At 37.3% G+C, this 25,620-nt stretch overlaps 1 protein-coding gene across 5 annotated transcripts in view; it reads left to right on the forward strand.

The window, feature by feature from the left end:
- Positions 1 to 25,620, forward strand: part of WDFY2 (WD repeat and FYVE domain containing 2) — a 197,072-nt gene that overhangs the window by 100,088 nt on the left and 71,364 nt on the right. For all 5 annotated transcript variants that reach the window (XR_002479204.2, XR_010341648.1, XR_010341649.1 and 2 more), the window contains exon 3: positions 73 to 146. Coding sequence is in view for 1 of the 5 variants with exons in the window: in XM_021674546.2 (XP_021530221.1) it covers positions 73 to 146 (74 nt within the window). In the remaining 4 variants the exon portion in view is untranslated. The remainder of the gene's footprint in view (positions 1 to 72; positions 147 to 25,620) is intronic.

Consider the following 25,620-nt stretch of genomic DNA (forward strand, 5'->3'; position numbering starts at 1 on the left):
GCTAGTTAGGCACGCCTGAATCGATGAGAATCATGGTTTTGTTAATTTCATCAACATGTTCATTTCTTTCAGCTCCATGTTCATGCATGTCTTTTAACCCGGAAACAAGAAGACTGTCCATAGGTCTAGACAATGGTACAATCTCAGTAAGTACACATAAATAAGATTTCCAGTTGAAATACTTCCCTTCCTGTGGAGTATGTATATGTATTTATTAGTTTTTTCAAATTAACAGAATAATTTTCTTGCTAAGTAGAGTGAAAATTGCAGCATAGCAAATTATGTTGAGGTAAGAGATTCTAATATAGGGAGAGCTCTTATCAGTATCCACTTAAGTGCTGACAAAGTTCAGCTTGACCTACCCTGTACACAGTGGCTAGGATGGGGGCATTCAGAGGCCAGTGAGTAAACTTCATGAATCTGCATTAGCGAGAGCAAGCTGTGATACTAGCGGCTTTAATCAGACAGTTAATCATGGTGCCTTAAGCTTTGCCACGTAAGCAACTGAACAGGAGGAAAATGCTTTCCCTTATGTCTGCATGTCTGATCTTGTCTTTGATACTCTGTGTTCTTTCTCTCTTCCTTCTGCTTCTTGTTTTTTTTTCAGCTCCATCTAGCATCTGAATAGAATTCCGTAAATTTGTATGAATTTGTGAAAACCGCACGGAGTCTAGATTTAGTCTATAGAGTAGATCCACATAAATATTAGACCCTTTGATTACAGATGTTGGAGGAACTAAAGTGATTAAAGATTGGAATTTTGGGTTTTATTTACCTGCTTAATCTTTCTACATATTATGTTTCAACTAGTATATTAACAGTAACGTGACTGATCTGGTAAATTCTCCATTTGGTAAATTATCCAGCATTGCTTTTAGTCCTGGGCGAGAGAAGTCCTGCTTCAGAACCCATGAATTAGAAGGCCCTGTTTTGTTCACACTTTCCCATAGGGTGAAGGATCTGAGGGGCCAAGGGGATGTGATCCGCCCAAGTCCTCCCTCTCTCCCACCTTATCCTCCCCCTACCAAGACTCTGGAATTTCCTGCCCCCAAGCTGCTTAGAATCTGCTTCCAAAGTCTTCACTGGCCTTTTTCCTGGATCTGTCCTTAGATAAAACCAGTGAGTATGCTTTTAGGCCTGAGAGGTGGCAAAGAGGTAGCAGTTTGCGGTAGACAGGATGTCCACACTTGAGTGCAAGGCCTCTCAAGGTCTTGACAAAACTGGGGAACAAAAAGAGAAGGGAGTAGGCTAACCCCAGTGTCACCACAATGTGGCATGGAACTTCAAGGAGTCTAAGAATTCTAAATTTGAACCTGTACCTACAGCTGGTGATAAGTGTATTTGTCAAGATTGGAAGATGAGACCATATTTTATTTACTAGTTCAACTGGACTTGTAACTTTTAAATATGTAAACATGGAACGTGGGCCTCTATTTGTAATCTTGCCCCAGCCCCTACAAATGTTACTGGGTCTAAAATTTTCTATTTGATCTTTAGTCAAAACATTTGCTTGATGGCCTTTTTGGGACTATTAATAATATTGTTAAATATAAATCAACCTATTGACAGATATTTATGAAATTTCTGTAATATTCAATACATTTGGTAGATCTGTAAACTCTGTTTCTCAGGTGGATAGAAGTTTATGATACAAAGTTGTCTAAGGAGAGCCATTTTAAAAAGGAGGAGTGTGTATGAGATAAATTTATTTTTAAAAGATAAAGGGAAATCATTGGATTATTCAGTGGACTTCTAAAGTGTTCATTGCAAAGAAAATCTGAAAAGATGAGCTGAGATCCCTCCATTACCCAACAGTTATAGGATAGTGTTCATTACGCTCACTGTCCGTGAAAAGACTTAGGTTTATATATAACATAGGAGTGGTTTGTTGCAGTTTTGAAATCAGTGTAGGTGGTTAATGGATACTGATAAATTTGGCTTTGAAGGCAAGAAAGATGAGCAAAGTAAGTTATGGAGAATTCTAGCTATTTATTGTATGTAAGAGGAGAAACCACCTTAGCCATTATTTGACCTTTAGTAAATGAAACTGCCAGAGAAGCAGAATATGAATCAGGGCCTATCTTTTCAAGTATGTCAGTATACGGTTGAGATATCAAACCTTAACTTACTTCAGTCTTCTGAAAAAGATTGAGGACCCTAGCTTATATGAAATAATTTCCTTAAAAGTACCACCTTTGTACTGTTGAGGAAGATGAGTTACACACCCCACCTCTTCTCATCTACAGAATTAGAACAAGTTCTAAGTTAGCAAAAGATACACTGACAGAACAGCATGTTTAAGGTTCAGAATTCTCACTGATCACTACAATAGCAGGCTCTTTACTGAAAATACTTAGTCTCAGCTGTTTAATAATTTACTTTTTAGACATGAGAAATCCTAGTCAGAGACTATATATTCTCTGTTTCCCGAATATAGCCAATAAATTTTAAGAAGAAATAGTGGTTAACTTATTTTAAAACTAAGAAAGTGTGAATCAGAAAGTAACATCATTATTTCACTTGATTTTACTGAATAAAAAACACATTTTGTAAGATATAAGAGGCAAACGTATGCAGCTAAGTAGTGAATTAGAGATGAAGTAGAGATAAGACATAGAGACCATTCTTTCAAAAATGTGGCCACAAAGAGCAGGAGGAGGGAGAGCGTGAGCAGTGGAGCAGGGTCTGGTAGGAGACAAGCAGCAAGAGGGTCCTGAATAATGTGGGAAAGTTAGCTGTGGGAAAGAATGGGGACAGTTGAGAGAGAAGGAAAGGAGAGAGGAATGTCATTCAGTTTTGGGATACAGGAGAGGAATGCCTTTTACTTTTTCCTGTGAGCTAGCAGGCGAGGTCACCTACTAAGAGAAGCTAAAGATATGGGGTGAGAGTAAATTTTCCTGTCTCTGCCTTTTGCTCTTTCTGATCATACAGCCCAGAATCCGTCTCTGCCATCTTGGTCTACAAAGTTGTAATTATTTTTCCCACCTCATTCAAATGTTATCTTTTTGTTTGTATTTTTATTTTTGACAGTGGTTCCTGAGCCCTACCAATGGAAATTAATCACACATGGTACTCAGTAGGTTAGCTATGTTGTATTGTGTATTTAAATTCTGCTTGTGAAGTGTTTTTAAGTCTGTCTCTTCCATTAAACTGTTGGGTGTTGAAGAGTTGACCAGTCTTTTATTCATCTCTCTTCCTGATAGATCTTATTGTGACTCCTTGTACAAATCGGGAACTCAATGAATAATTTGTTAAATAGTTTATTGATTAAAGTACAAGCACTATTATTATTTAATATAGCTGATTGTAATAAGCACTTGCTTAAATTCTGAGATAGCTTATTTGTACAATTCTTTTACCATTCAAAATGTTTTTCAAAATAGAATGACCTTCTGTAGGGGAAAAATTTATGCCAATAGTTTAATTTATCTTGAGCTTTTTCAGAAATGTTTTCTGTTTTAATAGAGAAGTTAGTCAGATTGTGCTAATGCTATTCATGCTGAAGTAAAACTTCAAACTTTCCATTTTTATGTCTCATGTATTCTAGCCAACTAACAAATATTTGAATATCAACTCTGTACAAAAGGTTATGCTCAATTCTAACATAGTGTGGCTTCTGTTCTCAAAGTGTTTATTTTTCAGTTAGGGAGTTAAAATGAATAATGAAGTTATGGAATAAGTAACGCGAAGTAAACAAATAATCGCAGAAGTACCAGTACACCAATGAGTGTGGTGCTGGCAAAGCGGTGATGTCAGAAGACAGTGGGGAGATAATGGTCTAGGATGGCTCCCTGGAGACTGGATGTGAACTGGATTTAGAAGACTGGCTAGGATTGGATTAGCTGAAGATAGGAAAGTAAGGTATTTCGGACAAAGTTAATGGAGTAGGGGGAAAAAAACCCAAAACCATGGAGGTGCCAAAGGACCAAAGATGTTTGGAGAGAAATAAACCAATTTGGTAAGAGGATTAATAGGATATCCTGAAAGCCTTGATTCAGGATGAGTGCTAAGCATTATGTAAGGTAAAGGAACTGGATTCGTAATATGGAAGATTCTCCCAATCCTGCTCTAAGACTTCATACCATATTTAAAGGGGATAATTGACTGATGAGGAAATATCAACACAGCAGTAAAGCATTTCCATTAAACTAATTTTCACCAACCCTACTGAATAATTGCTAGGATAGTATAGGGTGGATGTATATATCTTTACAAATACTTATTTTCTTCTTCATCAAAACTTATAGGGAGCCAGAAGTTTTATTAATATCTTGCTAAGATAAATGCATGGTCATTGAAGGTTTTTTGAAAAAGGACTTAAAATGATAAAAAATCTCTGTTCTCTGAAGATTAATCTCATGTATGTGTTATGGGAAATTTGATTGGGATGAGAAGATTGATCGATAAATGGTCAGCATTCAGAATGATGATTATTGTATAAAAGTCAATGATATTGACTGTATGGATTTGTTGTTGTTTTGGTAGTTCTTGTGATTGTGATTATTATACTCTTATAGTATATAGTTCATGTGAGTTACCTGGTATCTTAGTTTCCTAGGGCTTCCATAACAGTACCACAGATTGGGTGGCTTCAAATAGCAGTTTTTCTCTCACGGTTCTGGAGCCTGCAGTCTGAAATCAGTGTGTCAGGGGGGCCATGCTCCTTCTGATGGCTGTAGAGCATTCTTCTTTGCTTTTTCCTAGCTTCTAGTGGTTGCTAGCAATCCTTGGCATTCCTTGGCTTGTGAATGTGTCACTCCAGTCCTTGCCTGCATCTTCACATTGCCTTCCTTTCTATGTCTCTGTGACTTCACATGGACTCCTTTAAAACAAACAAAACAAAACATGGAGTCTCTTTCTGTTGCCCACACCAAAGAGCAGTGGTGTGCAATCATGGCTCACTGCAGCCTTGAACTCCTGGACTCAAGTGATCTTCCCACCTCAGCCTCCAGAGGAAATGGGGCTATAGGTGTGCACCAGCATGCTTGGCTCATTTCATGGATGTTTGTTTGTTTGTTTTAGAAACAGGGTTTTGCTTTATTGCTCAGGCTCGAGTGCAGCAGCACGATCATACCTTACTACAGCCTCAAAGTCCTGGGCTCAAGTGATCTTCCCGCCTCTGCCTTCCAAGTAGCTGGGACTGTAGATATGCACCACCACACCTGGCTAATGTTTTTGGATTTTTTTTTTCATAGATGGGGTGTCACTGTGTTGCCTGGACTGGTCTTGAATTCCTAGGCTCAAGGGATCCTCCCACCTTAGCCTCCCAAGTAGCTGGGATTACAGGTGTGAGCCACTCTGCCTGGCTCCACGTGACCTTCTTACGAAGACACCAGTCATTGGATTTAGGTCTCCCCCAATCCCGTATGATCTTGTTTTAGTTACATCTTGCAAATACCTTATTTCCCAAATAAGATCACATTCTGAGATTCTGGGTGGACATGAATTTTGAGAGGATATTATTTAAGTCAGTACACCTGGTAATATTGTATCTACTGTGTTTCCCTAACAGTGCTAAAACGGTTTTCTCAATGTGAGACATGATGTCTTCAGGAAGAAGTATCCAAGGATATTATAAGAAGATGGTTCAAAATCCTGTTGTGGGAGATAAGAAAATATAATTGAAAGGGACCTTCTTCTGCAGCTAATGCCACTCTCTTCTAGATTAAGTGATACCTTGAATAGGTCCCATGGCAGGATAATGGTGGCAGAGCTAGGACTTCCCTGAGCCCTAGACAAATTTTCTTTGTATTATACCAGGCCAATTTCTTCATACAAGTAGGACAGCCCAGCTGCAAGGAATTGCCCTAGGATATTCACTAATGAATTAGGAGTGAGCTTGTGTTATTCTGTGCATCCAGCCACTTTTTAAAAATGTGTGTAGGGTCAGTGAGTGGGGGGTGGATTTTCAGCATTTAATTTAACAAGATGTTTTGGATGAGTTATTACCATGGATTATAATGAGCCTATGGGGAACTGAACCCAAATGATAAGAGCATGTTCTACAGCGATGACAAGTGGCCTCTGAATAAAGCATTTCAGCTGTACCCAAGCAAGTTGACTGTACAGTTAGTTCACTCCTGCTGGAGAGAAAGTCTTGAAAATTTTCATCTTAATCAGCTTCAAAACAGCAGTGTAATAGTTGACTTTCTCTTGTTCAGTCATCATGATGCATTCCAAGTTTTGTACTTACAGAAGAATTGATGTTGCTTCTGGAATTTTCTGTTTTCCAGGATTTCTAGTGTGATACCATTTATGAATAATATCCTAATCATGAGGGTAGAGAAGGTGAATTTGAAGAAAATTTCAGGAAGTTCTGTGTTCAGAGAAATCTGGGCCTGGAATCTATGGGGTCTCTTCCTTTTAAACTGTTACATAATCCTGCCATTATTTATGATTCTGTCATTATACCATGGTTTCTATCACAGAAGACCAGCATTTCTGAGTCATTTTATCATTCTGAATCACTGGACTTCCTAATGTGAGGAGTTTATTTTATACAATGTTAAGCAGCCATTTTCTTCTGAGTTTGTGCTAAGTTACAGTGAATTTACACATATTATTTCATATGTAAAATATGAAAATATGCATATTTTAATACTATAGGTGTGGAGCTATGCTTAGCAGGAAAATAGTCTTAGGGTGCTGACAGTCCACTTACTATTTATTCATTTAATATCATTTGCTGAAGGTGGTTTTATCAGAGAAAACCCTTGTTATATTGTAGGAGTTAGTGTGCCCTTGATATTTGTGTGGCTCAAAGACCTCTCAAAAACTAACCTTCTCCCTCAGGTATGTCATTGTACATGTAGCTCTGTCATCTTCTGCTCAGCACCTACATTTTGTCTAAAAATTTGATCAAGCAGTCGTGAATACAGATGCCAAGAGCATTTTTTGACCTGAGATTAATTTGTGGCACTTCCATTGCAGTTGTGAACTTTCAAAGGCCTTCTTGAACCAACTTTTAGACCAATTCTGTAGCGTGAATACCCATACGATCACCCAGATTGCTCTGTGTTTTGAATTAGTTACTGAAGAGATTCAGTAGAGTGGGTGCTGGATTGAAATCATTTATACACTATCTGCAGGAGTTATCTTGGCCACATCAACACAGCACATCTACACTTTAGAAGGGCAATGGCTCGGAACTGATGAGGGTATTATGTTCCAAGCTACTTTCCCTTTGTCCCAGGAACTTTATATCTAAATAATTTCTTTCCCCTGGAATAATCACTAATGTAATTATTTTAATGATCACATATATTCAGCATAAACTCCACAGGGAAGGGACTGGGTGCACTTGACTCTGTTACAATCTGGCACCCAGTACAATGTCCATGAGTTTTAAATGCTCTGTAAATATTTGTAGACTGAATTAATGAGTCAATAAATGAATGAATATAGTTTATTGAGTTGATATTATATAGAGGTTAAGAGCACAGGCCCTGGAATCAGATTGCCTCTACTCCCTCAGGTTGTACCACTCTGGGCGAGTTGCTTTACTCTCTGTATCTCAGTTTTCTTATCTGTAAAATGGGAATAATGATTGTATCTATTTTATAGGGTTGTTATCAGGACTATCTGACATAATATATGGAAAGCTCTTAGAACAGTCGCAGTATATATCAAATGCTTCGTAAATATTAGCTCCTGTCAGTGTCATTGTCATCATCATCAGTAGCAGCATCCCCCATTTACAGTAACTGGGAAGCCTTGGTTAAAGTCTATGTCATGAGCATTTAGTGGGCCAGTTCCAAAGGGAGGAAATGTCTTAGTTATGGCATATTCCTTAGGATGATTCAACATGCTTCTTGCCCCATCTTCAGTCTTTGCTGCTGAATCACAGTAATTTACCAGTGATCTGCAAAAACATGGACTGTCAGACACTATTTTTTTCTGCAAAAGAGTTTCTTATTCCAAGTTGTTGCCATTTCAATCTTCATCATCCTCAAGAAAAGGAGTTGGGCTTGGAGAGATGTGCAGAGTACTGAAGATGCTTTGAATGGATGACTGGAGAAGATGTAGCAAATTTGTCATCACAAGTGACTCCCTTATTTTAGTGGATTGAGAATGTGGAAGAAGGAAAAGTTGTAAGCCATTAAGGGTTAAATTGCTTTCTATTCCTTTAGGAATTTGGATTTTATGGATCAATGTCCGGAGACCTATCTGTGGTCCTACAACTTTTAAAATCAACAATAGTAATCAGTCTTGTTGGTATCAAAATTATTTTCTTAACCATTTCCATCTAGACATTTGGGAATATTTTCTGTATATACAAATATTTTGCCAATTTTTACTTTGAGTTTATCTTTTATACAACAAACTTGAGGTAAGCCATGGTTCTCATATCACTGTCATTCGTATTGCAAGGTTTCAAGCCCAGGTGGGCAGGTGTGTGGCATTTTACTGTTAATCCCTTTGAAGGCATTCCTCTCAAGAGTACCTTGATAACAGCAGAGTCATGAAACATACCCTCTAGAGAACCATCTGACATTTATTCTTTTGCTGTAAAGCTTGAGAACTCACAAGAGCCAAAATACATGAAGGAGGCAGTTATTCTTTTATAGTCCCTGTGGTTGCTGAACTGCTGTCACCTGGTGTTGCTCCACCTGCTGTGTGATCTGAGGCAGTCTTGGCAAAAGGCTGCCCCCTTGCTGGCTAGATGCTTACATTAGCAGAGATGGGAGTGGTATTCAGTATGTTCTAGTCTCTGGGGTTTAGTGCTGGTTTAAATGCTGGGCTTGTATGTCTTTGCTTGGCTGCAGTTGGATGCTACAGTGACCCAGGGTGGTGGAAACCTGAGTAGTTTTTCTTTCTGAGATATATGCCCTTCCTTGTTTATTTACTGCTCCTCCCGCACTAAGCCTTGAATGCAGGCTCCACACCTCACTCTTCTGCAGCTTTACTCATTACAGATGGAGGAATAACTCTTCTCTTAGTTACCAGTGAATGTTTTACATTTTTATAAACACATACTCATTTAGTGTAGGAAGACAACCATCAGTATTAGACCTTAAGCTCATTGGAGCAAATTGCACAGTTGCAAAAAGACTTCTAACCATATTGGCACAAAGAATAGAACAGCATTTCCATCTGTAGCAATCATGGAGGTCTAGCTTGTTTCCTGAATTGGAGAAGTCAAAACATTAGGGCAGCTTCTTCAGCCCAGAGCTATTGTTATGGGTAGGAAAAGAAAGGAGCCAAAAAGATGCCTTCCAGTGGATTGAGTGGTATCATGGTTGAGTATTTGGTGTGGTTTTTTAAGTTTAGTAAACACTGAATTCTCTCCAGATTTTTCTGTTGGTTCTTTTTTCTCTGTCAGAGCCTTAGATGTGAATTAAGCCACAAGTGTAGGTCACCAAAAAAAAAGAGTACGTAGCAGGAGGGCAGAACCTTCGGGTTAAAATAGAGTTAAGCCGCAGAACCTGTGGCTTAATTATCCTATACCTACAGTTCTCAAGACAGTGCCCCATTCTGTTCTCCTGAGCCTGAGACTGCACTCCAGTTAGCATATTCTAAATAGAAATAATTCTCTTTCCCCCCAAATATGCTCTTCTCTGTTCCTTCAGTAAATGTCATCAATGAGTAACCCCAACCAGAAATATGACCCACATTTTTCCTCTAACCTCACAGTGTCAGTGCCCACGGCCTGCTGACTTAGCTCAGAGCTGTCTCCAGACTCTGGCCCTCTCTGTCTATTCCCATGAGTACTTTTGAAATTTCTGTCTCTTGCAGGTTTGCTTGGATTGTTGCAATAAGCCCTAGATTGGTCAAACTGCCTGTTATCTCTAGTTTCCTCTAGCTGCTCCGCCATCAGATATCCAGAGTTCTATACACATTCCCCAGTATATAGACACTTAACCACTTTTAGAAGAATGAAACTCAAAGCTTCATTCTCCCCCTTTGTCAGCCTCACCTGTCACAACTTTCCCACCAAACATCAAACTTGTTTGGTTCAGACATCCATGCCTGTGTACATGCAGTCCTCTACCAAAAATAGATGTTCTCCTTCACTGACCTCCTGCTGCCCCTATGGAACTTCTCTCCTACCTTCAAGAATTAGCTGTAAGCCCCAAATCTATTCTTATGAGAAGCCTGCCCTACTACAGGACAGGGTGAAAGATCTTTGTAAGAATTCTTACAACCCTTAGTTCAAATTTCTACTTTAGTATTTATGTATCATTAGATTACATGTACCTTTCATTTGTATAATTTTGTATTAAGTAAGGTATATATACAGTTGACCTTTGAACAATGTGGGGATTAAGGGCACTGACTCTCTCCTCATGCAGTTGAGAATTTGAGTATAACTTATGATTGCCCAAAAACCTAACTGCTAATAGCCTATTGTTGACCGGAAGCCTTACTGATAGCATAAGCAGTCGGGTAACACATGTTTTGTATGTTATATTTATTGTATACTGTAGTGTTACAATAAAGTAAGCTGGAGAAAAGAAAATATGACAGAAAATCATAAAGAAGAAGTATGTTTTCATTAAATGGAAGTGGATCATTATAAGGCCCTCATCCTTATCCTATTCACCTTGAGCAGGCTGCTGAGAAAGAAGAGGGGTTGGTCTCGGGTGGCAGAGGTGGAAGAAAATCCATATATAAGTGGACCTGTGCAGTTCAAACCCGTGGTTCAAGGGTCGGTGTAGTCCCCAAATGTGTCTAGTAAATAACAGTTTCCTTGTTTTCTTTATCTCCATTAGCCAGAGCAACTTGGAGTCGGAAAACATGCATTGGCATTTCCAATACTCAGTAGAGAGCCTTGTGCAAATTGGAATCGCGATTTTTTTGAATGAGTAAAAGCCAAACCAGTTTCCTTTGTGTTTTCATCCATAAGTTCATTCTCCTTTTACCTTCATTCTTATAGTCCAGTCATCTTACAGAAACCCTTTCTTCCCAAGAATCTGATAGGGAAGCAATTGTTTTATTCTCTTCCCTCCCTTTATCAGGTAGAGCTTTCTCAGAGTTTGTGGGAGAAATGATTGTTAACATGCCTTGCCTTCATATAGCAAGAGCAGATGTGGTAGTGGTTGATGTACAAACTGCTCCCATAAAGGTCTGTATCTGTATTCAAGCTCTTCCATCTTCTAACTTGATAATCATGAACAAGTTGGTTAACTTTACAAACTCCTCAGTTTACTCCTGGTTGATTGAGGTTGCTCTGTGCCTCATGGGGTTGTGAGGATTACATGAGGTAACGTTTAAAGGTCTTGGCACTCAGTAAGCCCTCAGTAAGTGGTAATTATTGTTTTCACTGCAGAAATTGTATTCATTTCAGTAGTAGGTGAACTTTAACTTACTTTTTGATAAGGTTAATTTTATCTAAAATTAAAGAGTAGCATTTTTTACACAATTATGTGCCACATCAGGTTTAACAATAATGTTTAAAAACTCATTGTTTTTAAACTGGTTTCTTGTGTGTGCCATTTTTGACACATATAAGATTGAGTTTTACATGTAATATTGGCTTTCTTTTAGTGCTCATTACTTGCTAAATGTATATTTCTGTTTGAATAATGTTCAGGACTGAAAATATATCAATTTAAATCCAGAAAAAGAGATAATTATAGCATTTTAGTATGGAGACCATGGTTATAAACAGCTTGAAAAAGCAACATATTGTTGTGTTTTCTATTAACCCAAGAAGTAAAGCATAGTTAATACTGAGATTTGAGTCAAAAGTATGTACTGTTCTGTTTTTCAGTATTGATTAGGAAAAGTAATAGCTTAGCAATTAGGCTCTCTTTTTTTGTTCTTTTATTATTTGAATGTCTGGTAATTGCACATATTTTCATTCCAAACTACTGTGGGTAATATTGAACCCTCAATTGAGAAATCTAGTTCCTACTTTCAAGCCTACTATTGATGAGCAAATTGTTTAATCTTTCTTTGATGGCTTAGCTAAATGAAAACACTAATAATGTCACAGTCATTTATTGTAATCATCACTGAAAAAAATTATACTTAATATTTTTATAGTATATTATATATTAATATTTTCATATATTTAAAATATATTAATAGAGAACTATGTAAATTAATATAAAACTTAAAATAACACTTTTATTTAAAATATATATTGAACACCTGCTATGTGCTAGTCAGTGTTCTAGGTACTTGAAATACATCAAAATATACCCTCCCCTGCTGAAAAACCCCTCCCCTTGTTTATGTTGCATTTAGTAATCTCTATATAAATAAGTTACATTATAATCTATATATGTTAGAAGGTCACAGAAGTGATACATGCTATGGGGAAAAATAGAACAGAGTAAAGGGGATTAGGAATGTGAGCATGAGGTAGAGGGAATGGATGCTGGTAGGTTAGGCTTCATTGAGAAGGTACCATCTGAGCAGAAGCCTCAAAGGTTGGAGGAATGAGTCTAGTGTTTGTCTGGGGAAGAGTGTGGAAGGCAGAGTAACAGTCAGTACAAAAGCCCCACAACAGGAGTGTTTATAATAGTAGTACAATTAAAATCCTGACTTGATTTTTGTTTTTTAAAAAACCAAGGAATATTATTTCTTTATTTTTAATATTTATTGATTACCTCTCATATATTGTGTATTAGGAAAAATGTTGGACATGTAGGGGAGACATAGTAGGAAAACAAGAACTCCATTCCTCAAAATCTGTAAGGAGAGATAAAACTATCTGATCATTGATAGCTTTCATTTAATGCAGATTAATGCAGATTGTGTTGAATAGCCTAAAAGAGCTACAGAGTCTCTTGAAAATCAGCATGGAGAGCTCCATCCTGCCTAAGGTGATTATATGAAAGCAGACCATTCAGAAGGATAGGTTTGAAAAGTGATGGAGATTGGGGAAATGAGACAGATCAAAGGCTAGGAAATGGGGATGTGCAGGTCACTGTCGAAACATAAATGTAGTTCACTTGAAAATTCATTGGAAGGGGCTTGGATTCAAGAAGGATGGTAAGGATCTGATGGCTAGATGTGTAGGAGAAATTCAATGGGGAGAAGGGATAGTTGGCAAAAATAACTCCCAACCAAGCTTGTGTTCAGTCAGTACACAGTTGCTGCTGTCTGCAGCCAGCGGCTGTTCTGCTTTGCCAGTGTCCATGGCAGACCATTTGGTCCTGCTTCCAGGTGTCAGACATGGGTAACAGGGATCATGATGGAGGCATTGGTGGTGTGTGGTGCTTTCTGCTTATTTTTCTTTTCCTTTTTTTTTTTTTTGAGACAGAGTTTTGCTCTTGTTGCCCAGGCTGGAGTGCAATGGCGCAATCTGGGCCCACTGCAGCCTCCGCCTCCCAGGTTCAAGCGATTCTCCTGCCTCAGTGTCCTGAGTAGCCCAGATTATAGGCATATACCACCACACCTGGCTAATTTTTGTATTTTTAGTAGAGATGGGGTTTCTTCATGTTGGTCAGGCTGGTCTCGAACTCTCAACCTCAGGTGATCCACTTGCCTCAACCTCCCAAAGTGCTGGGATTACAGGTGTGAGCAACTGAGCACTCTTTCTGAAGAGTGCTTCAGAATTTGAAAGTAAATTATTTGAAAGTAAATTAAAGGATACAGAATTTGAAAGAGTGCTTCAGAATTTGCACTGTAATTTTTTTCTTTGCTCATAGAGATTCAATGAAATATTCTCCTAAGTTTCAATGTCATTTTGAGGGGGCTCTTTGAGGTTTATGTGAATCAAAAGATCACTGGATAAAAAAATCAAGAGACAGAGCCACATTTTAAGTGTGGGATATGCAGCCTGCAACCAAGTAAGCCTCTGATCCTGAGACTTTTTCCTTAGTATCTCTACACTTTCATTTCCCGATGTAAAAAATGAATCATTGTGCCAGGTAATCTCTAAGAGCCCTTACAAACTCTAAAACTCCACCAGATCCAAAACTTAACAACCGAAGATCCAGACTTCTTTTACCAGCCGCTTTCCTGAGTAGAGAAGCAGTAATTATCAGCCTCTTAACCATTAGGCTAAATATCATGATGTTAGGTGTAAGCAGTTTTAAATTTCAGCAGGCAGCTTTTTTGTTCAGAATAATTTTCTCAAAAGTTTTAAGTCATTTGTTCTTTTTAAAAATAAATACCAGCAACTAGGCTATCTAAACGGATCTCATGTCATTTGCTATTTAATATTACAGCAGGATTTTTATTGTGTGTAAATGTTACTTAAAATACACAACACCCTCTTTCACTGAAGGGTGGTGGGGGCATAGAATACTTCAGCTAGCAGCTTTCTTTGTGTTCTGGCTTCAGATTTTGGCCATGAGCAGGATATTCCCCGCACACTGAATAACTTCCAAGAGCATCTGTCCTTAAGATTCTGAAATTTGCCAGAGGCAGTCTTGAAAGTGGTTGCATCCAAACCTGTGTGTGTTTTCTGTTTTACCTTCTCCCTTCCATCCTCTTGGGAGGGATATTATTGAGGAGCCAACTGCATCTGGTTACTTGCAGTCAGTGTTGGGGGACTAGGGGGTGGGAGTGCACAAAAACATGTTACCATTGATGAGAAAAGATGATGACAGGTAAACCGCAAAGCATCCAGGCAGACTAGAGGGGCAGCAGCCAGACAATTAAACTGTTCTTGTGTGGAGAAACCTTGAAATTGCTTTGTTTTGTGTGTTATGTGTATAAACCTGAATTTGAGGAAGAATTTATAGGAAGAGTTTGTAAACCTGAATTTGTCTCTTTGTAGGTGATAACTTGGAATCTGGAGAGGCAAGCAGCTGCTATTGCTGCACAAACTCCAGTTATCTTTTATCTTTTATTTCTGATGCTTCCATGTAGTGTGGCATATGCCAGTCTTAGAAATGTGACCTGGGGTTTCCTTTCCTTATGGAGTTCGGAGCCTTGGTGGGGGATTTGTATGTGTGGCATCCCTTCCCTCAACTTTTAAAAATACATGTGGTCAGAAAAGATTAGGCTCATAGACATTTGACAGGAGGGGAAAAAGGCACCTACCCTCTGGGTTTCTGGGTTAAACAGTGTCCCATTGTTTGGTAGCCAGTGAAACCTCTTTTCATAATTATAAACAAACAAGAATAATTCTTTGAACTCTGTAGCACATTTGCAGAATCTGAAATGAAGATTAAGCAAAGCCTAATGTCAAGTCAGTCACTGAAACCAGTAGTTTTCAAACTGTGATCTGTGAGATGAAAGCTATTTTCATAATAATACTAAGATATTATTTGCCTTTTTCACTCTTATTTTTTAAGAAATGTCCCAATTGTATGTAGAAGCAGAATGGGGATCTGTCTTCTGTTAAGCTACACATTAATGAGATTTGCTAAAATAGAAAACAGTGCCACTCTTCACTAAATTTTTTGTTTTGTAAAAAATAGTTATTTTTTATAGGTTGTTATTTGTATTAACATGTAATACATTTGCTATTGTCATTTTAATAAATTAATATTTTAAACTTTTCTGTTTTAATTTCTAACACGATATATTTTAATCAATACAACCCACATAAATAAAAGCACATCAGAGCCCTTAGTAGTTTTTTTGGCAGTAAAGATAACCTGAGACCCAAAAGTTTGAGAACTGCTGATTTAAACGAAAAGACAACCAAAGGGTGCAAGTTCTACGCCTCTGGTTGTTCAAGTGTGGAGACAGCCATAAATAAGAGGCATAAATATCTTAGAGGGTCTGTCGTAGAGCCATTCATATGGGATTTGACAGTTTGTGGGGTTTTTTTAAGAGCAGTTTTAGGTTCACAGCAAATTGAGAAGAAGGTACAGAGACTTCCCACATACCCCCTTCCATACACATACATAGCCTTCCTCATCATCAACATTCCCTATCAGAGTAATATGTTTGTTACAACTGATGAACCTGCATCATGAATGCCTCATTACCACACATAGTTCATAGGTGACAATTAGAGTTCATTCTTGGTGATATACATCCTATGGGTTTGGACAAATGTGTAATGACATGTGTCTCCCATTGCAGTATCATACAGAGTAGTCTTAACTGCCCTAAAAATCCTCTGTGCTTTGTGATGGCTATGTGCAAACTCCAGTTATGAGAGAACAGAAGCTGGCTGATCAGAAGAGACCAGTTGGTTGACAAAGGATAATATGAGCAGATTACTGCACCTACAGAAAAAAGCAGAGATACCAGGAGGGAGGCCCTGAGCCTGCAAGACAGAGAGTAACTAGTACAGCTTCATTGGCCAGTGCTTTTCTGATTATACCTTCTGACTCTTTACAGTAGATCCTCTCTTTTCAAGTGGGCTAAGGTGCTTGCAACCAAAAGAGCCAAGTAAAACCTAGAATAACACAAGTATGGGGATTATAAGGACCAGCACAGTTTTTATGATTAAGACTTGATTTTGGTTCTGAACTTCTTGGTAGTCAAGGCAAAAAGGAGACTGTTAATCTTGAAACTATATAATTTTTTAAAAAGGCAGTTTTAAAGGTAGTAATACTTTTCTAATACTGAAGTTAAATCAATCACTGTCTTATGCATAGAGGTTTTTTTTAACTATTAAAAATAGAATTACCATATGATTCAGCAGTCCCACTTTCAGTATATACCCAAAAGAATTGAAAGCAAGATTTTGAAGAGACGTTTGCACACTCATGTTTCTTGTAGCATTATTCACAATAGCCAAGTGTCTATCAGCAGATGAATGAATAAAGAAAAATGTGGTGTATACATACGACGGGATATGATGCAGCCTTTAAAAAATAGGAAATCCTGTCACATACTATAATGTGATAAACCTCAAGGACATTATACTAAGTGAAATAAGGAAGTGACAAAAGGACAAATGCTCTCTGATTTCACTCATATGAAGTATCAAAAGTAGTTAAAAATCATAGAAACAAAAACAGTGGAAAGGTGATTGCCACAGACTTGGGGTAGAGGAGAAGAAGAATTAGTGTTTAATAGATAAAGAGTTTGTTCTGCAAAATGAAAAAGTGGTGGAGTTTGATTGTACAACAACGTGAATATACTTAACACAGCTAAAGTATACACCTAAAAATGATTAAGATAGAAATTTAATGTTGTATGTTCTTTACCACAGTAAAAAAAAATCAGTCACCTTCCTTTCAATTAATAATTGAGACACTTAATATATTTGACAATATCCTGGGCATTTCTAAAGCAGATATATAAATAAATTTTATATGGAAATATAAATGAGAAGTTTACTAATATCAGGCTTCCCAACTAGACTTCACTTTTAAACCAACTTCTTTTTTATGTAGGCAGATGCAGAAAGAAAATAGCTTTATCCTCAACCAGAAATGTTGTATCTCTGTATTCATGAAAATTTTTATGTATATATCTCTGCTCTTCAATAATGGCTTTAGATAGGCACACAAATAATATTACTTCAAAGCCATATACTTTCTTTTTTTTTTTTTTTTTTGAAAGAAAGAAAGAAAAAAAATGAAGAAGAGGAAGAAAAAGGAAGAAAAAGAAAGAGAGAGAATGGGAGTATTGCTTTCTTGCCCAGGCTAGAATGCAGTTTAGTAATTGGTATTGAAAACCTCTTTTATACCAATAATTATACTTGATGTAGACAGGAAGGAATAAGGGAAGAAAATAACAAGCAGCCAACCAATATTTCATTTAAACCTATGAAATGCTATGCGATTACTGAGGAGTGACTTACTTCCGATTATGTAGTCACTTTTGGAATAGGTGTGAGGTGGTAATGTATGTTTTGTGTATTTGAAGTGGAGAGTTCTATAAATGTTTATTAAGTTTACTTGTTCCGGGTCTGAGTTCAAGTCCTGAATGTCCTTGTTAATTTTCTGTCTCGTTGATCTATAGAATCGTTAGCTCTTCTTGTTACATTGATCCTTTTGCCATTATGTAATGTCCTTCTTTGCCTCTTTTGCTCTTTGTTGCTTTAAAGTCTACTTTATCAGAGGCGAGAATTGCATCTCCTGCTTTTTGTTTATTAGTTTATTTTTACTCTCTGATTGGTTGATAAATCTTCCTCCTTCTCTTTGTTTTGAGTCTTTGTGTATCGTTGCATGTGAGATGGGTCTGGATGCAGCATACCGATGGGTTTTGGCTTTTTATCCAATTAGAATATATATAAGTTTAATACTGGCATTTGATGCTAGCTGGCTGTTTTGCCCATTAGTTAGTGTAAATTTTTCATTGTGTTAATGCTCTTTTCTTTTTGATATATTTTTGGAAAGGCTGATATTGGTTGTTCCTTTATATGTATAGTGCTTCTTTCAGAAGCTCTTGTAAAGCAGGCCTGGTGGTGGTGAAGTCTCTAAGTACTTGTTTGTTCGCAAAAGATTTAATTTTTCCTTCACTCATAAAGCTTAGTTTGGCTGGATAGGAAATTCTGGGTTGAAAGTTCTTTTCTTTAAGTATGTTAAATATTGGTCCCCACTCTTTTCTGGCTTGTAGGGTTTCTGCTGAGAGATCTGCTTTAAGTCTGATAGGTTTCCCTTTATGGGTAACCTGACCTTTCTCTCTGGCTGCCCTTAGTATTTTCTCCTTCATTTCAACCCTAATAAATCTGGTGATTATGTGCCTTCGGGTTAGTCTTCTTGAAGAATATTTTTGTGGTGATCTCTGTATTACCTGGAGTTGAATATTACCCTGCCTTGCCAGGTTGGGAAAGTTTTCCTGAATGATATCCTGAAGAGTATTTTCCAACTTGGATTCCTTCTCTTCGTCACATTCAGGTACACCTATCAAACGTAAATTAGGTCTTTTCACATAGTCCCATATTTCCTGGAGACGTTGCTCATTCCTTTTCATCCTTTTTTCTCCAATCTTGTCTTCTCGTTTCATTTCACTGAGCTGGTTCTCCGACTTCTGATATCCTTTCTTCTACTTGATCAATTCGACTGTTTAAACTTGTGCATGCTTCGCAAAGTTCTCGTGTTGTGTTTTTCAGCTCCATCAATTCACTTATATTCTTCTCTAAATTGTCCATTCTCGTTAACATTTCGTCAAACCTTTTTTCAAGGTTCTTAGTTTCTTTGCATTGGGTTAGAACAAGTTCTTTTAATTCATAGAAGTTTCTTATCACTCACGTTTTGAAACCTGCTTCTGTTATTGGAACACACTCGTAATCTATTAAGCCTTGTTCCATTACTGATGAGGAATTGCAATCCCCTGTAGAGGGAGAGGCATTCTGATTTTGAGTATTCTCTACCTTTTTACACTGGTTTCTTCCCTTCATTATATATTTATCCGTCTGTTGTCTTTGTAATTACCGACTTTCTAACTAGGTCTCTGAGCAGACATCCAACTTGTTGATTCCCAGTGCCAAAATCTGAGCAATCCACTGCGCCGGCCAAAACAGCTGTGTTAAGATTGATGGTGCTTTTCTGCCCGGGAATCTCCAGACTCTGCACCAAGAACTGGTGCGCTAAGGCGCCAGCAAAACCGCTGCGCCAGCCACAAGAGTCGCCCTGGTGACCCGTGGGGCTCCTCTACTGGGAATCTCCTGGTCCGTGAGCAACAAATATTCGTCTGAAAGTGTGACGTCCTCTCGTTCTCTGCGCTTTCACTGGGAACTACGAGCCCGAGCTGCTAGTGATCAGCCATCTTGGATCTCTCTCCCTGGTCGAGGATTACAGGTGTCGCCATATACTTTCATAATGCACTTCTGCTGGGTAGTTAAACTGATGACATTATTCTTTCCTTCATTTTTTTTATCGCATTTGGGCCAAGTTAAGAATTCCTGTTTATTTGTTAAATGACCTCCTGGATGGTTTGAGGTGTATTTTTCTAGGAGGAGAGAAAAAATCTATATGGGAAATGTAACTACCATTTAGTTTTCTTCCAAAAATTGGATCTCTCAAGCATTACATCAGTTTATATCTCTGATATGCAATAAACCTGACAAAGAATCAGTAGCAAATCTAATTTTGATTATTTTCTAAATATTTTAAGAAATAAGAGATAATTGGCAAAGTTTCAAGTAGAGAAACTAGCAGTTGATTTTTTTAAAATGTATGAGGTGCTATGGTTCTATTATTGTAATTCCTGAGGATCTATCTCATTGACACTTACTTAATAAATGAGCAGGTGGGCAGTGCTTAGAAACTGTATATATTCCGTTATCACTGAAGATAGAGCATGAAAAGTCAGGGTGACCACGGGAACAGCAAAAGAACCAAGCTCATTGCTTTCTAATTAAATTTTTTATTGTTCAAAAGTTCTTTTAATTTTTTTTTAATTTTGATAGAAACAGAGGTCTCACTGTGTTGCCTAAGCTGATGTTGAACTCAAGTGATCAATCCTCGGCCTTCCAAAGTGCTGGGATTACAGGCATGAGCCACCATGCTCACCCTGTTTAAAAGTTTTTATATTTTGCAGTGGCTGAACATTACGTTTAAAAAGAAAGAAAAAGAGCCACAGCTATGGTGGCAGGGTGGGGAAGGGGAATAAAAACTGACCAGTAAAAGTACTTGGCCCAGGGTAGGGGCTGCTGCCTTAACAGGTACATGAAATTGAAAATATTTTTGTGTGGGGTGTAGATACTTCAAATTTCTTCCTGCATGTGTTAGTCTGTTCCTTCTGCTCTAATAAAACAACTGAAGGTGAGTAATTTGTAAACAACATAAATTTATTTCTCACTATTCTGGAGACTGAAAATTCCAGGATCAAGGCACTGGCAACTTTGTTGTCTGGTAAGGGCCTGGGCTCTGCTTCCAAGATAGCACCTTGAAGCCTGCTTCCTCTATAGGGGAGTGAACACTGTGTCCTCACATGGCAGAATTGGTGGAAGGGGCAAAAGTGGCAAATGCTCCCCTGAACTTCTTTTACAAAGTCCCTAATCCTATTTAATAACCTCTTAAAAGTTGCACCTCTCAATACTATCATATTGGCAGTTAAGTTTCACCACAGGAATTTTGGGAGGGACACAAACAGTTAAATCATAGCACTGCACCTAGGCCTCACTGTGCCCTGCCATACCCACTTCCATGGATGGAACCAGAAGCCACAGCACTTGTGGACTCATAGTCTTCCTTTCCATTTCTTCCTGCTTTTCACAGACAGATTCAGGACATCACTGAGGACTTGTGATGTGCAGGAAGAACCTAAGGATGACCAGAAAACAAAATCATACCTTTCATTTAAATAAAAAAAGAAAGTCTTGCCTCTTGGCCTCTTACTTAGACTGACACAAAGCTGAGAAACAATTTGATTCAGATAAGGCGACCTCTGTTACCAAACAGAGACATGATATCCGTTTGGCAGATGCATTTTTATAAGCCAGTATAAAATAAGGACTGTGCTTGAGAAAAGTGCCACAAGAGGGTTGTAAATGACATGTGTATACACAGGCATGGGCCTTGTACATTCTTTAATGACAGGGCATGCTAGAACCTTTTTTTAAAAAAAGACAGTGTTGCCCAAATACAGTAATATTACCATCTGGTTTACTCATTCTGCAAGGCTTGGCTTTCATAGGAATTTAAAGAGACAAAGAGGAGTAGAAAAGGCATTGACAAATGCACAAACAAGCTTATATTATTAGTTTTCTCCATTTTTATTCTTTTTTCCACCCCTAGCCCAAAGCATTCGCTACTAATAACGTTGCAGCTTTGTCTTCTTAAAAAGTATTTTTCTCTTTTCTTCTCTTTCCTTAATTTGTTGTGATACATCAAAGAAACCTTCTTCCTTTCCTTCTAAATCTTAGGAGTTAGGAGTGTGTTAAGTGTCCCACGTAGCCGAGTACCCTATCCAAGATTGTTCAACTCACTCTATCACATATCAAGATTTTAAATGGATTGGTAGTGAGCCTTCCAGGAGCTGTGATACCAGTGTTTTTCAGTTTTGGTCCAAAGTTAGCACCTATAATCTACCTTTTTTTTTTTTTTTTTAATTCAGAGTTTACCAAGCAATAGAAAAATGATCCCATTCACAGAAGTTACTATCACATAAATATAGAAATAATTTCAAAAATATGTAAATCAGTTGAAGAAAATTATAAAAATTTATTAATATATATAAAAGAAGACCTTTAAATGTCAAATCTTCCTGTATATAAAGGTTTAATTCAATTCCAATCAAAATTGTAAGATTGATTTTTCTTTTTTGTTATTAAAAACGTTATTTATAATGTTCATCTAGCTACATTTTTTCTTTAAGAAGAAAATAGGAGAAACATAGCCTTTATATTAACATACAAGTTATATCTCCTATTTTTGTTCTGACAAAGGAATAAAGCAGCATTAAAGAACCCCCAAACAGACTGAGTTCAATGAAAGAAAATAAAATATGGTAAAGATGACCACAAGTCAGCTGTGGATAGTAAAAGTTATTAAATAAATAGTGCTGAAGCAGTTGGTTTGCTTTTACAAAAAAGATTGATTTTAATTCTCTCCTCTTCTCTTATACCAAAATTAATTCCAGGAACATGAAGCAGCATTACATCTACAAAGTAAAGCCTTACAAAAGAAAAAGAAAAACTAGAAGTCAGTTGACTAGACGTTTATAGACAATCTACCAAGAAGAATGTTGTAAGCTTAAAAGAATGAAAGTCATAAAGAAAATTATTATTATATTTAACTACATAATGTTCAGAACTTCTCAGCATTAAGAGAATCTACTTAAATACGATTTTTTAAAAGCAACAAATAGTTCCTTGGAATATAATAGAGAAAGGAAAATATCCTCAGTTCATGACAAGCGTGTGCAAATAGATAAGAAAATCACTAAAATCCTGTAGATAGAAAAGTCATGAAAGAAGAAATACTAAAGGCCGGTAAAAATTTTAGAGTGTTAAAAAATTTTTAATTCTATTTTTATCTAAGTTGTAATTTTAGAATATACATGTCAGCTAGAATTGAATAAAATAGGCACTCTAGAACATTAATGGAAAGGACATAAATTGGCACAAACTATTTAGAAAAAATGTTCGTAATATTTATCCAGAGCTTTAGAAATATTTGTACCTTTATGTCAATAATTTCATTTCTAGAAATCCATCCAAAGAAAATAATCTTAAAAATAAACAAAGATTATTTGGGATATTCCTATTTTTGTAATAATAAAACATTGGTTTCTTAGAAGTGTAATGGACCAGATGCAGTGACTCACACCTGTAATCCCAGCACTTTGGGGAGGCTAAAGCAGTCAGATTGCTGGAGCTCATGAGTTCGAGACCAGCCTGGGTAACATGGTAAAATGCCATCTCTACAAAAAATTAGCCAGGTGTGGTGGTTCATTCCTGTAGTCCTAGCTACTCAGGAGGCTGAGGTGGGATGATCCCTGGAGCTTGGGAAGTTGAGGTTGCAGTGAGCTATGTTGATGCCACTGTACTCTAGCCTCGGTGACAAAGCAAGATCCTGTCTCCAAATAAATAAATAAATAAATAAATAAATAAATAAAGGAAATGTTATGTAGTCATTAAAATTCATGTTTTCAAAGAATATGTAGTCACATGAAAAATGCCATGTGATAGTGTTAAGTTAAAAAGGAGAGCTATGAAAACATCATAAAGATTATTACTATTCCAATTATATGTGTTTGTATGTATACACAGGGAAAAGCTTAAAAAACTGAATTCTAATTCTTCAATTATAATTGTTCAATATCTTTCTTTTTTTTTTGAAAGAAAGAGAAAGGGGGAGAGAGAACAGAATTTTTTTTTTTAAAGAAAGAAAGAGAAAGAGAAAGAGAGAGAGAGAACAGGAGTCTTGCTCTATTGCCCAGGCTGGAATGCAATCTAAAAATAGGTATTAAAAACCTCTTTTATGCCGATAATTGTGCTTAACAGCGGAGACAGGAAGGAATAAGGGAAGAAAATAACAAACAAACAGCCAACCAATATTTCATTTAAGTCTGTGAAATGCTATGCAAATGCTGAAGAATGATTTACTTCCAATTATGTGGTCACTTTCAAAATAGGTGTAATGTGATACTGAGGAAAATGTATGTTCTGTGGACCTGGGGTGAAGAATTCTATAAATATTCACTGAGTTTACTTGTTCCAGGCCTGAATTCAAATCATAGATGTCCCTGTTAATTTTCTATCTCATTGATCCATCGAATATTAACAATGTGGTGTCAAAGTCTCCAGCTATTATTGTGCAGGAGTCAAAGTCTCTTTATAAGTCATTAAGAACTTGTCTTATGTATCTGGGTGTTCCTATATTGGGTGCATATATATCTATGATCCTGTTGTTGCATTGATCTTTTTACCATTACGTAATGTCCTTCTTTGTTTCTTTTAGTCTTTGTTACTATTAAAGTCTATTTTGTCAGAGACGAAAGTTACAACTCCTGTTTTTTTTTTTTTTTTTCGCTCTCCATTTGATTGGTAAGTCTTCCACCAACCCTTTGTTTTGAGTCTTTGTGTGCTTATGAGATGGATCTGGATACAGCTTACTGATGGGTTTTGATTTTTATTGAATTTGCCTGTCTGCTTCTTTGATTGGGGCGTTTAATCCATTTAAATTTAGGATTAATATTGATATTTGTGAGTTTAATATTGTCATTTAATACTAGCTGGCTATTTTGTCCATTAGTTGATATAGATTCTTCATTATGGAGATACTCTTTACCTTTTGGTGAGTTTTGAGGATGACTGATACTGGTTGTTCGTTTCTGTGTATAGTGCTTCTTTCAGAAGCTCTCGTCAAGCAGGCCTGGTCTGAGTGCTTGCTTGTTCGCAAAAAAACCTTATTTTTCCTTCATTCATGAAGCTTAGTTTGGCTGGATATGAGATTCTGGGTTGGAAATTCTTTTCTTTGAGGATATTGAATATTGACCCCCACTCTTTTCTAGTTTGTAGGGTTTCAGCTGAGAGATCTGCTGTGAGTCTGATAGGCTTCCCTTTATGGGTAACCTGACCTTTCTCTCTAGCTGCCCTTAGAACTTTCTCCTTTATTTCAACCCTGGTGAATCTAATGATTATGTGTCTTGGGGTTGCTATTCTTGAGGAATATCTTTGTGGTGTTCTCTGTATTACCTGGAGTTGAGTATTGTCCTGCCTTACTAGGTTAGGAAAGTTTTCCTGAAGAATATTTTCCAGCTTGGATTCATTCTCTTCATGACATTCAGGTACACCTATCAAACGTACATTAGGTCTTTTCACATAGTCCCATATTTCTTAGAGACTTTGTTCATTCCTTTTTACTCTTTCTTCTCTAATCTTGTCTTCTCGTTTCATTTCATTAAGTTGATCTTGGACCGCTGATATCCTTTCTTCTGCTTGATCAATTCGACTGTTAAAACCTGTGCATATTTCGCAGAGTTCTCATATTGTATTCTTCAGTTCCATTAATTCACTTATATTCCTCTCTAGATTGTCTATTCTCATTAGGATTTCGTCGAACCTTTTCTCAAGGTTCTTAGTGTAAGGTATATTGCCGAGTCAAAATGAGGAAACTGAGGCCAGTGTGAGAAAATGAGAATCCAATTTATTCAGCTCCCGGGCGAGGTTCTGTGGTCTGGGAAGCGGCCAGAGAAGTCGCACTGGGCTTCTCAGGGTGTGGGGTTTTATAAGGAGTGGAGGTAATTGATTGTTTTTTAGGGAAACAAAGAGCAGACAGTTTCATTGGTGAGTTTCATTGGTGAGGGGGTTTGATTGATCACTAGGGAAACAAAGAGCAGACAGTTTCATTGGTGAGGGGGAAGTCAAGGTGCCGATGGGGTGAGCTACCATTGGTTGCCAGGTGGGACTACTGGTGG

This window comes from Aotus nancymaae, unplaced genomic scaffold, assembly GCF_030222135.1.
Source record: "Aotus nancymaae isolate 86718 unplaced genomic scaffold, 86718_ANA_hifiasm-v0.15.2.pri h1tg000009l, whole genome shotgun sequence".
Lineage (NCBI taxonomy): Eukaryota > Metazoa > Chordata > Mammalia > Primates > Aotidae > Aotus > Aotus nancymaae.